General features: G+C 43.5%; 1 protein-coding gene across 3 annotated transcripts in view; it reads left to right on the forward strand.

The window, feature by feature from the left end:
* Positions 1 to 13816, forward strand: part of ABCA1 (ATP binding cassette subfamily A member 1) — a 92038-nt gene that overhangs the window by 13706 nt on the left and 64516 nt on the right. For all 3 annotated transcript variants that reach the window (XM_035310190.1, XM_035310192.1, XM_035310191.1), the window contains exons 2-5: positions 1886 to 2040; positions 6734 to 6827; positions 10746 to 10887; positions 11756 to 11877. In XM_035310190.1, coding sequence (XP_035166081.1) covers positions 1975 to 2040; positions 6734 to 6827; positions 10746 to 10887; positions 11756 to 11877 — 424 coding nt within the window. In that variant the 5' untranslated portion in view covers positions 1886 to 1974. The remainder of the gene's footprint in view (positions 1 to 1885; positions 2041 to 6733; positions 6828 to 10745; positions 10888 to 11755; positions 11878 to 13816) is intronic.

The following is a 13816-nucleotide window of genomic DNA, read 5'->3' on the forward strand; positions in this document are numbered from 1 at the left end:
TTTTTTTTTTTTTTTTTTTTTTTTTTTTTTTTTTTTTTTCTTTTAATGCTATGTATGTGCTACTGGGTGTTGTAGTGCCTTGCTCTGAGCATGTCTGAGAATTCACTACCTACCAGCCAGATGTGCATGCATCTGGAACATGTTAGTGTCAGGGTGCTCCAAATAGAGGGAAGCACAGTGCTGGAGGAGAAAGGCTGTCCTGCCAGATCCTCTGGGCATTTACCTGTGAAGAGGAGCATCTGTGGGCACAGGTCATTTCAGGGAGTTATAGCAGTAGTTAATGGACCCATGCTGACAGTACACCCAGCTGCCTGGGTACTGACATGAGGTTCAATTTGTAGGTTTTTGTAGGCGTCTGTTATCATTCTTGCTTCCTTAAGCTGGCATAAAGAAGCACTGTTGTCCTGTTGTGATACTACAGAGTAAGTGTCTGTAGCACCTAGCATGATTTTGTTTCATTAGCCATGGTAAGGAAACCTTTTTGTAGCACAGACCTATACTGTGAAACAACTTTTTAATCTGCAAGTCATTGTAATAATGGATTTAGTTGTGGGCAAGTCTTAGAGGCAGCATATATATTCATTAACTCAAAGCTCACATCCTGAATTACCATTCCTAATCCAGTCTTGGTCCTGTGTAGGACTGGTCAGAGCATTTCTTGAAGTCTTAACTTCCTAGCACATTTATGGATTTTCAAAATGTTTTCAATGCAGTTTGCAATCAAGCATGCAACTCTGAATCATAAGGCTCGGATACTGGTATGTGGGATGTTAGAATCAAAAGCATGTGTGCTCCCACTTTAACAGATGTTAGAAGGAATGGTTATCTCGTCGTGTGTTTGGATCAGTTGCTAACTGTCCTGTTAACACTGCGCCTGTCAACGGAGTGTATTCAGGAACATAAATCAGAGTTAATTTGATGTGGATTTAGCCAAATTCCTGCATGGACAATTACTTGGAATGAAAATGCTCTTACTCTGAAGTGGCTTAAACTCAGAAGTAAATTAAGCTATGCTAAATTAATTCTTAAAAAAAAAAAAAAGTTTAATGACATTCAATCTACTATAAGCTCACCTTTCCATCTGAGCCTTCCTGGAAGTCTCTGTGTACCCAAGCCTATACTGTGTAATTATTAAAAGCCACCAAAGAAATGAATGCGTTTTTAAATCCTTTATACTTTCTCATAGTCTTAAAAGGTGCATAATGAATGCACAGTATTCACAACAGATGCGGAGGCCAGGTGGCTGCAAGACCTGACACTGACTCAACAGCGATTTTCCATTCACTCTATCCAAATGTAAATGGTGGTAGGGTCATTCTTAGTCTCTTCATTTTAAGGAGATGAATGTTTCTCCCTCGCCTGTTAATTGCATAGCATCTTGTCCCACAAGCTGTGGTGCTGATTGGACTTCCAAACAAAGGGATTCCTGATTTGGTGTTACATTTTTTCACCATTATAAAAATAAATATGGAAAGAAGCTTAAGGGAAAAAAACAAAACAAAATAACAGTGGTCAGAATTGTGTGGTTCAACCTCATTCAGAGAGTCTCTAAATCATCTTTCAAAGCCTATAGTTTCTTCCCTCTTCTGGGCTGCTTTTGCTTTCATTTTTTTTTTTTTGGGGGGGCCGGGGGGGGGGAGGAAGCAGGGAAAGCTTTCTTGCGGGTGTTTCATTCTTCTGTATCTTGGGGCTCTGAAGTAATAGGCAGTAATTCTAAATCTGAGTTTACTTGGGCCCACGAGACTTGGGTGGAGTGCGCGGGGTAAGAAGGCAGAGAAGGGGAATGCCCTGGGGTGCTGCAAGGTTACATGGGTTCACAGGGCACAGACTCTGCCTTTCTGTGTCTTGTTGCCTTTTCTGTATTAACACAGCTTTTCCCTTTCAGCTCTTGTTTTCTAGTTAATGCCCAGCCACAACCTCCCTGCTGTGTACTGCTGCTGCTGCACAAGAGGAGCAAGGCGTTGCTGAAGAGCAATGGCTTTTTGGACGCAGCTGGGATTGCTGCTGTGGAAGAACTTCACCTATAGAAGAAGACAGACGGTAAGTATTAGCCAAAGGGTTTTTTGGTGTTAAGTTGTAGCCTTTGGCTTACTTGTAAAGCAACACAGAAAAATTCTTGTATCTAGGTGTCTCAAATCTCAAATCAAACCTGCTGTGTACCTTTCCGACAGGTGTTGTAGTTTATGTCGCTTACAAGAGACATGTTCTCAGATTCTTGTGGAGAGGAATCCAGGCAACTGATGCTTTTCTACCGAGGCATGTTCTGATCGGTTTCAGTGCTGGCCCCGCCATCTGTTAGCAGTGTGGAAACATACCTGCTTGGGTAGACAGTATCATAGAGTCATTCAAGTTGGAAAAGACATCTAAGATCATCTAGTTAAACCTTTAACCTAGTACTAAAGTCTACCACTAATCCATGCTACTAAATCTTCTTGTATGCAAGAGGAGTCTCTCTTTGTGGCAACAGGGGCACAAGAGCGTGAATTCAATATATTCTTCTCAAGGCTTTTTGTCTTAACATCAGTGAGACCTCACAGCATGCTGTAACTCCTGCAGAGGGCTAAAGGCCACAGAAAGTGTGGTGTTTCTCCTCCAGGAGTTTTGGAGGTAACTGTGTTGGACTGGGGCATGTTCTGTAGGACAGGGCTGTGTGGAGGAACTGTCCCATTATGTCTGACCTTGAGGAGGTATGAGTAGGGAATGCGAAGGAAACACGAGTTACCGAGGTGGTGAGTGGAAAGTGGTCTTTCTGATAAGCTTTCTGAACCCTGCAAATGTCAGGGTGTTTGCCAGCTGGCTGGGGCTGGGTCGTTTTAGAAACTCAGAGTCACACGGGAGAGAGAGACAGCTATCATTTTCACTAGGGGAGATGGAAAGAGTCTGAGGTCTTTGCTCAAATGTCTAGGTCTTGTCATAGGACTGGTGTCCAGTGAATTCAGAGCTGAATTTATCCTATTTCTTACAGTGCTTAAATAAAATCAGACAAAGGGGGCTCGTGCCAGATTAGACTTTTCCAGTAAGTTCCATGGTTGCAGTGCTATCAAGGTGGCAGGAATTTCCATGCAAGTTGCATGTTTTTGTGCTTACCCAAGAGCCTTGATCTCCCATGACAAGGCAGCCCAGTTGATAAGCTGTGGGATGTGCCAGCCCTAAGGAATGACATTGCCTGCTCTCTGGAAGTATGTGCGAGTCAGCATCCTAACCTTGTGAACTGCCTAGTAATTTAGAAAAATGTTGCAATGGAGCTGGGGAAAGTAGTCTCAGTAGTAGCAGCAACTCCTAAAAGTGCAGGCTGTTCTCAACTACCACCAAAGTAACGTAGGCACTCAGAGCTGAAAATAGACTCTTCCTCCTTTGCTATTAGAAATCTTACTCCTATTCTCTCCCAGACTGGCTTTAGGAGCCAGGAGGAACTGTAGGAGATTTTAGCCTCTGGAGCAATGCTTAAACCGGTTCAACTGGGAGGCGACTTCAGAGGAGTTGAGCTTTATGCTGAGAATGGTGGCTGTTTTGGCTAGACCTTCTGAAATTAACACTTCAGGTCTGAAGGTTACTTGAAGAGGTCTGAGTCTAGCATGGCATGTCCTATCAAGTAACTGCAGGCTAGAGTGCTGGGCAGCACAAGTTCATACAGATCTTTTGGCAATGCCACAAAAAATGCAGAAGGCATCTGCAAGTTGGGGGAAAAAGACTCTGCTGCTTGTAATTTTGATGCAATCTTGGATCTGTTCAGCTACTTCTTGGTACCTTTCGCCAGCTTCTGTATGAATTTCCCATTGTGTAGCCCAAAGATTACTGCTTTATAGTCTATTCCATACCAATATTATTAGTCAATACCCAGTGAAGTCCCCAGTCATTCCTTCATCACACATTCTGCATATATCTCCATGGTTTTCCTCATTAATGGTTTCAGTGTGTGCTTTAACTGCAGATATTGAGCGGAAGGCCACTTGAAAAAATGGCAAAGAAATGGCAGAACCTCTCTTCTCACCATGGTGAGAAGACTGTGAGAAGACTCACCACTCTCTTTCACCTAGGTTTGCTGGCAGTGGTGCTCACCCGTTTGTACCTACTGAAGATGTAGCCCAGAAATATATATATATTTTCCCTGCAAGAAGCGTGGGCTAGCCTTTACTTCCCACTGAACTCTCTCCTCTGGTGCTGTGAGTTTGGGCTGCATTGCGAAAGCTGGGTTCAAAGCTCAGCCTGACGTGTGCAATTCAAGCGTTACTTTGTACTGGATAACTTCCAACAGCATTGGAGTGGGGGGAAGGAGCACACAGGGGGAGAGCAGGGGGAAAAAAAAAATCATGTTCAGGGGTCACTGTTGTGTAAAAGCGCTATCTCTCCCTGCTGTCTTGCAAATCAGGAGTCATCTCAAACTGGCACGGAGAGACTGGTCAGCGCTGGAAGCTCCCCCCATGGAAACTGGACCATGAAGATGGGGAGGGTGGTTGACAATGAGAAGGGGTGGTAGTTTGGTTAGTTCTTGCTCAACAGATTTCCTGTTGACACAGCGTTGATTTCAATATTTAATAGTAGCCAGCATTGTCAGCCAACTGGTATAAATTGGGCATGCCTTGGGAACTAGCCTAGTAAAACTACGAACAGTTTGTGCTGCCTCTGAACTCACCTTCTGTGTGCAAACGGGATGTTCCTTCCTCAATTCCAGATGGGGCAGGGGTGGCAGTGGGGTCAGGAGCTTGGAGCTTCATTTTACTGTTCACCAGGCTGGTCTGGTTGCTGCAGCATGAAACAGTGGGAGAGGAGACTTGGTTCTTCGGTATCTTCTTAGCAGAAACCTGGGAGAGGAATGTCCCTTTTAGTATCCATGTGTCCTCTTCCGCAAAAGCCCCAGCAGATGAAAAGTGCTGGTATAATTGCTGTCACGTGAAGGTCAGGAAGCAGCACGGGAAGGAACCTATTGAACTCTAGGAGCAAAAGGAATTTTTTTTTTTTTTTTAAATTATCGTTGAATAGCATAAGAGGCTGCCCAGGGAGTCCAGACTCTCTACTGAAAATCTGCAAATGCATTAAGTTTGACTCCATGCAAGCCTCAATTGCCAGCCACATCTCATGGAGTAGCATTTCATTTGCAGCTGTGATGCAGCAGCCTTCAGCTGCTAACATCCACCTCAGTTAGTCCAAACTACCTCTGGGAAGACAGAAACATGCATGCACATACATATGCAGAAGCATGCAACACCTTGCACACAGCCTGCACGTGGTTACCTGCTGGATTGTGCAATTAGACTACCGAGGCATTTTTGTGGCACCTTTGTTAGTGTGGTTTCCTTGCATTTCCTTATCCGATGGCTATATAATATGTGTATGCGAATAACGGGTGGGAAACAGTATTCAAAACTCATCCTGCAGAGCCAGGCACTGTTACCAGAAGAGCCTGGGAGATTCTGATGCTTCGTTTTCACTTCTGGGCACAGTTACCATGTGGCTGGATGTCAGCCATTAATGGTATCTGTGAAGAGGCATCCTAGATGGTTCCTCTGCTGGATCATGGCATTTGTTTTAACATACTGACTTTACAGCGTGAGATTTTTTTCAAGGTACAGTAGTCGAGAAATCTCACCTCCAAGTTTGATTGGAGTGCTCTGTGTTGAATGTCAAGAGCCTAATTTTAGCTGTTAATGGTGTTGTACAGGAAAACACATTTGTGGGGATTATCTTCTCCACTGGAGTGCAGGTCTTATCCCATCTGGCTTGTAAGAGTGACGTAGATAACTTATTAGAAAAGATGTTTTATTCCTGCAAAGGAGAAAAGATTTCTCTTGACCAAGAAAGCACTCTGGTTTCCATTCCCCAAAGCATAAGAAGTAGCAGTATAAAAAGCTTTCAGTTTTCCTTGTCTCGTGGTTTACCCGAGATGCATGTTTAGGCAGCCTTTCTGGAAGGGGAAAGGAGGGAATAGCTGGTGAAGCTCAAGCCTGGAACGTTTTTGCTTGTGTTCCAGGAGCTCTGTGTTGAAGCGTTGCTTTCTCTATGTGCTTCTGTGGGATGTAGCACATACCAGTGAATGTTGCTGTGCTTCAATTCCCTAAAAAATGCTCTGCATTTAATAGTAGCCTTTTCTTCTGTCCTTACCTCATTCCTCTAAATAACTGAGTTCTTTCTATCTTTACCTGACACTCGCTGTGTATATATATGTAAGTACCCCAGACCAGTGTTTTCCTGCCTTTGAGAACGTAAATCCACCAGAACAAAACAGTAATTAGGTACAAGCTTAGTAGCTTTGCTCTCCTGATAACAATATACGTCTCTAACAGAGAAACTGAAAGATTTGGCGTAGCTATGCATTGGCACAATTTTTATCCCTGATGTTAGGGTAGAAGCAGAGTGGTTTATTGTGAGGATGAGATGTAAGTACTCCCCACTAACTCTAAAATATGAGTCCAAAAATTTGGCTAATTGCTGTGAAGATTAATTGGGCAGTTTCTTGCAGGCAAGAGATGAAAAGAGCTATAAAAAAGCCCAAAATAACCCTTCTTAAGCACATCCAGTTTAGTCCTGTAACTGGCACATATCAACAAGAAAAGACAAATTCTTCACAGAGTGTCTTCTGAAGTGGTAGGAACAAACTTTTTGGTTCTGGAATGCCTAATGAAAATGACACATGCTTGGAAAGCTGTCCTGACTTACAAGTGGATTTTACTGGAAACTCTGTTCTATCCTCTATTTTGCATATGATGTCTTAATACTTTGCCTTTATTGTTTCCAGTTCCAGCTGCTGATCGAAGTTGCTTGGCCTCTGTTTATCTTCTTCATCCTGATCTCCGTAAGACTTTCATATCCGCCCTACGAACAGCATGAGTGTAAGTACCAAATGCAGCAGCTGCACCCAGAGCGGTTGTTCCATGGCTAGGAGGCAGCAGTGCCAACTGGCAAGAGACAAAGAGCAGGGGTAGTGGTTGCATACCTTTCAGTAATCTTCAGGGAAGTTTTAGTGGCTGCTTTCCTTCCCTCTTGGGGTCTGCAGCCTGTTCTGACACGTTAATGTAGCTTCATAACCATGCACTGCTCCTGCTTTCCTTGGTGTTCCTTAGTTTCTGCAGTTACAATCTATTAGCTGAGTATTTGCTGTGGGAGCATGACAAGTCTGTAAAACCCACACAGAACCTAAGCCTTATTTCTCATCCTTGATCCGTATGTGACTTAGCAAAAAAAAAAAAAAAAGCAGTGTTCAGATCTGCAGGAAAGCAATCTCATTTTCAGGCAGTAATGTGGGCTAATGTATTACATAAAACAACAGAGGAGCAATTCCATTCCTTCTAACTGCACACCAGCAGCTCCGTGTTCAGTAGATTCGGCGAAGAAAACTGTTGTATTTTTTTTTCTCCACATCATAAATGAGCACACATCAGCTTGTCCTTCAGAGGAAGCTTATTCTGGCCCTGCGGATGGCTGTCATTAGGCCTCTGTGTTGGTTGCCGTTTGATTTAGGAAGCATATCTTGTTTATTAGCATTATGCTTCATCTTACCGTGATTGGTGGCGACCTCATGCTGCAATCAGCTGACGATGGAAGAGCTCTTTGTTTATCTTTCCTTTGCCTGATTACTACAAGGTAAGGGTTAAGGGTCAGCACAACATGTTTCTGGAGGGCAATCTGAAGTATTTCGTTCTTAAAATAGGTGAAGAACTAGCTCTTACAGCACTTACCCTGTGGTTCTTTGCAGCGGCTGGGGCATTTTATGCTGCTTGCTAGGCTTTCAAGCTAGCAAGGAGCCTTTCAAGGTTGAAGTGCTAATGTCTGCAGTTTCCCTATATGCATTGGACTCTGCTGGTCTCATGCACTGCCTAAGTCACTTTCTACTGTGGCTGGCAGGATAATTGAAGCTTCTCTAAATGCCGTCTCGCACTTTGCTGCATGACATTTGGGTTGCCTTTCCTAACCAAGTATTACAGTGGCATTAGGAGAAATACCTGCAATATGGACGTGGAACTGAAGAGAAGCAAGAGAAGCAATAGGCAGTCTACTCAGCTGGTATAAATAACTGCAGCAGACTCAATGGTAATTCTTCCCAGCTGTAGCAGTGCTGTGTATAGACTCAAACCCAGAAAGAGCTGCTTTTTCGTAGCTGTTCATACTGAGTTTGTTACTCATTAGCCTCCTTGTATGTCCTTTGGCCTGGCACCCTGGTGTTAGAAGAAGAATTTCAATTCAGTCTTTTCACCTGCAGTCCTTCTTCCTCCCCATTTTTGTTGACTAATGTTGTTTTGTCTGCCTTCTCCCACTGTTGTCACCAGGAATCACAGTGTAGAGCATCTGGTAAATTTTAAATTCACACTATGGTTAATTCCTCCCCTGTTCTGAGAAGCTTTCAGCAAAATGAAAGCTAAGTTCTTTAATTGAAGTCTGGATTGGTTTCACTGACTGTGCGCTTGTATGCTGACAGATAGGGATGTGTTCTGTAGTGGAACATTTTTTGCTGAACTGTGAGCAGAGATACTGGAAGGAAACCTTGAGTTCGTGGTGAACTCTGTGGCAACCCTGTGGATGCCTTTAGGGAAACAGGATTGTTATCTGTAATGGCAGCACTGTCTGCTGTTATGAAATGACTTGCAGGTAATGCCTGACGATAGCAGTAACAGAGCTGCATGCAGGTGCTTTGCAACCTCCAAATACCCTCGTTATTTTGATGGCATAATGTTTTTAATAAACAGATAAGATTTTCAGCACTTTTTTTCTGTTTGAGGAAAAGGAGAAGAACCAGGGATTGGACTGTTTCTGTGATCAGACTTTCCAGACAGGACTTTTTATTTCCAGCAGCTTGGTCTGGTGTGGGGAACCTTTTTCTGAAAACACAGGGGAAAATTTTGCTAACTCTTCAATGATAGCTACATGGCTTTCACCAGACCCGCCAGAGAAGGGATCTCAGACTGTGAGAGCTCTCTGGTATTTCTTTCATATCATTAGCATTTTATTTTAATGTAATTAAATACCTTTATCCAGAAGAGGCATTGAGCAAAATTGCTGACTTGGTCTTGTAGAGCTTGACTTTTTTTTTTCCATTCCTGTGGTCTTTTGAGGTATTCAAAATGTGCTTCATTTGTAAGAAAAAAGCCCAGCAGAAAAAAAAAATCTATTGAAAAGCTAGATGTTTGCAGCAACACCATTGAAAAGGGAGTGCTGATATATTGTGTTTTCTGAGTAACTCTACTGTCTTAAAACTGGATGATTCCACTTTACTCTTTGAGAAACTGCCATTACATGCTTCACTGTACATAGAAAATTACCATGAATTCCTGTGCACTCTTCCTGTTTTCATACTGCTCTTTATTTTGTTTATTTTACTTTTTATTCATGTAAAATAAAAGGCATGGAAGAGAAGGTGTTTCTTTTAGAAATTTTAGGAAAATAATCTGAACATCTTAGCACTTTTCTTCTTTTATCCTCCCCATACCCCTCTGCCAAGAAGAACAAAAACCAGAAATGAAACAACAGCCAGAGAGCTCAGGTAAATAGCTTTTCTATTTTAAAAAGAACACTAGGAACAAGTAGTCCCCTGGGCACTGGAAACAATGAACCTTTGGTTCCCTCACCTTTCTCCTGGACAGAGTCCTTGGCTTTCTGCAGGGAGGACTGATAAGCACCCTGTCTTCTTTCCACCACCTGTACCAACCAGCCTTATTGGATTTGAGCAGCTTTGACTTCTCCTAGGGGCTTGTTACCCCCATTGTGGCTGCAGAGGTGGCCAGGCCAGCTCCCCATGTGTTTGTAGGCATGTGAGGACAAAGCACGCACCAAGGAGTGAGGTTTAGAGAGCAGCAGATGAAAGATTGTGGGTCTCATTGTCAAAGCCTTACGCAAGAGAGATACCTTCCTCCCTTCCCAAGGGTTGGGGTAAGGAAGTGAATTCATGTGCAGAAAGCAGAGTGACAAGCCCTCTCAGTTACGGGACTGTATGAGGGAAGACTTTATTTGAAGGCTGAGGGATTCACAAGTACCAGGTGGCGTACTGGTGGAGCTCTGCCATGGGCAGTTTTTTTCTGCTTTAACACTCACCAGGATTCATAACATAAACAGGATGCTAATGTTAAGGTATGCCTTAAGTAGCTCTTCAAGTGCAAGAGTTCAATTTTATTGGGGAGACTTGAAATTGGCAGACAGATGCCTTAGTGTTTCAGGAGCTCTGAAATCTTAAAATTGTCTGGAAATTAGCTATTATGGGTGAACAATGACATATTTGTCTCAGGTAGGCACCCCACACGTGCTGACCTTTTGCTTGGAGCTTACGGTGCTTATAAGTGGGAGACAATTTTGAAAACCAAAAGGTCTGAGTATTAAGGGTCTCTAAAACCAAGATCCTGACCTGGGCTGTTGTTGTGGACTGTGCCTTGTGCTGGATAACCACATTAATCCAGAGCAGCAAGGCTGCCTAGAAAGTAATGTATGTGCATGTGGTCAATAGTGCCAGGCTTTGGAGATGCCTATTCATGGGTGTTCCACAAGTAGTATGTCCCCTTCAGCATAGACAAAAACAACAGTGCAAGACTGAGAGCAGCAGAGAGCTTTTACAGGCTTAACAAGGTGTAGTTTTTAAGTAGAGGTTTTTAAGAGCTGCATGAAGAAGTTAATGTACTCAACCCTCTTGGTGTTGGCCATTCTGCTCTGTTGTAAGAAATTTGAGGCAGTAACCAGGACAGGATTGCCATTGCCCTCTGCTGCAACATAGCATGACATCTGCTTTGTCTTCTGTCTGTCTCCTGACTCCTGTGTTTCGGTTTTAGGTCACTTCCCAAACAAAGCTATGCCTTCAGCTGGAACCTTGCCTTGGATACAGGGGATCATCTGCAACGCCAACAACCCTTGTTTCCGCTACCCAACTCCTGGGGAATCCCCTGGTATTGTTGGAAACTTCAATGCCTCCATGTGAGTCTAGTCTGACTGCTTTTTCCTAATCTCTGTCTTTGGGGGAACATATGGAAAAGGGATATTTTGAAGTCACCAGTTAATTCTGCTGCCACCTCAAGCACCAAGCTCTCCAGCTCCCAGTTCAGAGAGGCTGTGGTGTATCCCTGTGTCCAAACAGTTGAACCTCTAGTCGAATAGAGCTTTGCCGGGGCAAGAGCTGGGTCTGTTCTCTTACTGAGTGCTCACAAATCAGCCCATAAAAAGGCGAGGTGCAAACTCTGTTCCCCAGGGAACCCCCATTACCTGGCTAATGTACCTCCAAGATGGACAATGTAGAGTGAGAGACTAAGAGCAGCTTAAGAGCAGGGTCTGGGTGATTCTCCTTGGCAGTTATTACTAGCTAATGTGTTGCAGGAAGCTCCATTTGTGGCCAGTGTCCTTATACCCTGCCTTGCTTGCTGCATTTGTACTGTCAGGCTAGCTAGGCTTAAAGCAGAATAAAAGGTGTCTGCAACCTGGAAAAGCATGTGAAAAGGAGCAAGGGCACACTTAAATAATTGAGTTCTAAGAGGGAGATGTTTACAAGCAGCAGGAGGCCCTCTCCATCCAAGTCTGAACCACTTTCAAACGCTTGGAGGTTACCAGTGTAACTTTCTTTGACCCTGCTTTAGCAGACAATTTTTATTAGGCTCCTTAATTGTCCTGAGGGTGGCCACCAAAGAAAGGGCTCATTGTACTGAAGAGGTCAGTGGCATAACTGAAAGGACAGAAGTTTGAATTTGCGATGTAAAACTGTGTCTGTGGATGCTGGCTCACAGAGCTGATGACTGCTGTTTTTTTTTTTTTTTTTTTTTTTTTTTTCCGTTTTTCCCGTCTCTTCCACCAGTGTTTCCCGCCTGTTCTCAGATGCCAAGAGGTTACTCTTGTACAGCCAACAGGACACGAGCATAAAGGATGTCCAGAGAGTCTTGGGAAAACTGCGGAAGTTGGGAAACTCCTCTGGGTCAGGTAATGGCATGGTGGAAAGATCCACCTACATTTGGTGTTTCTCATCTGGTTAATTCTGCATGTGTGAATTTCTGACATACATGATAATAGGAAGCTGCATGGTTACCACTTGGTGCTCATCAGACCCTTTCCAGTCCTACAGAAGTAACTTAAGCCTCTGCATGTCAAAGCTTTGTGTGCTCTTCAGATTCTTCTGTGGAAGAGAAAGGGGAGGTCTGAATGCCAAGAACAGCAGCTGTTTTGGATGTGAAATTACAATCCTCAGCCCACTGAAGTGATTTAAAATGCTGACTTTCTCAAAGAAGTTTAGGTAGTGTGTGTTTGGAAAACACTTCTTTTTTTTTGCCAGTGAAGCAATGAACCCATTACAGCCTACAGCCATTACCTCTCTACCCTACAAGCTGCAGAAGGAAGTGAGCTGAAGGAAGACAGATAAGGAAAAGCTGATGTTGGCCTCGAGTTTACAAACTCAGAGCTGATTATTATCTGACAATGAAGTCTTCATTTCCCTTCTTGGTTTTCAGTTTCCCTGTGACTGTTTGGTGTAGGGTACTGTATTCTCTGCTATTGTCCAGCAGGATTTTCAGTGACAAGCTCCAAAAGAAAATGTTCTGTCTTATGGGCTCTTACTGCCCTGTTAGTGGGGAAAAACAAACAAAACAAAACAAACAAACAAACAAAAAAACTGAGGATCCTGCCATTTTTAGCTGACATGGGAATGCCTGGCATGGCTTCCTGTTCCATGGAAATGAATAACTACTGTGAGATCACATAGGAAGCTCACAGCAGAGCTGGGACTTGCAGCAGCTTTGTGCAGTCATGGGGGATGTATTGCCAAGCCTCTCTGACAGGGCAACTTGGTAGAGCTTTTTGGGGTACTGTTCTCTGAAAGGTTATTTCTCTTGGCTGCTTTGTTGGTCCTGCATGGAAACAGTAGTTGGAGATTACTGGAAAGTAACAAACTGTTTAGGAAGAAATATTTGCAGAGCAGGGAATGAAGCTGTTGAATGCCTTCACCTCCAAGCACTTGCTGGTATTTTAGTGTTTTGTGAAAGTTGTCCCTGGTTTTAAAGCTGTAGTGCTCCCAGCTCTTTTCATCTGAGTATGGTTCAGGTAGGCTCCAGGAAGAAGAATACCTGGCCTGGTGGGATGTGAATAGTTTCACAAGTCTGATGTGGCCTGAGCGTACTTCTAAGGCAGAGGTAACATTTTTATATTCTTCCTCGTGTTGCTCAGTACACTGCAGGTCACTGAAATAATCTATATTGTTTCTGGTGGGTTGGTAGGTGCAAAGGGGTTTGTCTTGGATAAATAACCTTCCTCTCTCCCCTTTAGGGCTGTTCAGAATCTTGATGAGATCAGATCTGCAGGTGTGAGTGCAGTCTACTGCCTTTTTTTTTTGCCTTAGTTGACCTGTATCTTCATATATAAGGGACACTCTTCATTCCTAGGCTTAATGTCCATCCATATTGCTAGGCTCCCTTCTTTTCACTCTGGCAGCTGGTAAGTGGCATCACCATCCTTTTACCGAAATCTGCAGTAGTTAAGGGGGAGTGGGTATATGGTGAACCCTTTATGCAGAGATGGGCAGATGATGAACGAAGCCAAAATGAGCTAAGATGACTATATTCCTCAAGGAGAGATTAAAAACACATTGAAGGGAACTCGTTAAACCCTTGTTTTAACTCAGTGTTGTGGGAGCAAGCCTTGCCTGTGGGAACAGCATAAGTAGTCACCAGGTTTTACATCTAATTTCTGCAGTACTATCTGCAAGTTAACTGTACCAAAGAGGGCAGATACTTGCGTTTTGTACTGAAGCATGCAGAGAGCATCAAATGTGAACATTTACAAGAATATGACCAAAGCCATATGCTGAAGCATCAGTGTTGGGAAGGTTTGAGGGGGAGGAGTGATTCCAAGAAAAGTTTTGCATAGGGAG

The sequence above is a fragment of the Oxyura jamaicensis genome, chromosome Z (assembly GCF_011077185.1).
Source record: "Oxyura jamaicensis isolate SHBP4307 breed ruddy duck chromosome Z, BPBGC_Ojam_1.0, whole genome shotgun sequence".
NCBI classification, from domain to species: Eukaryota; Metazoa; Chordata; class Aves; order Anseriformes; family Anatidae; genus Oxyura; species Oxyura jamaicensis.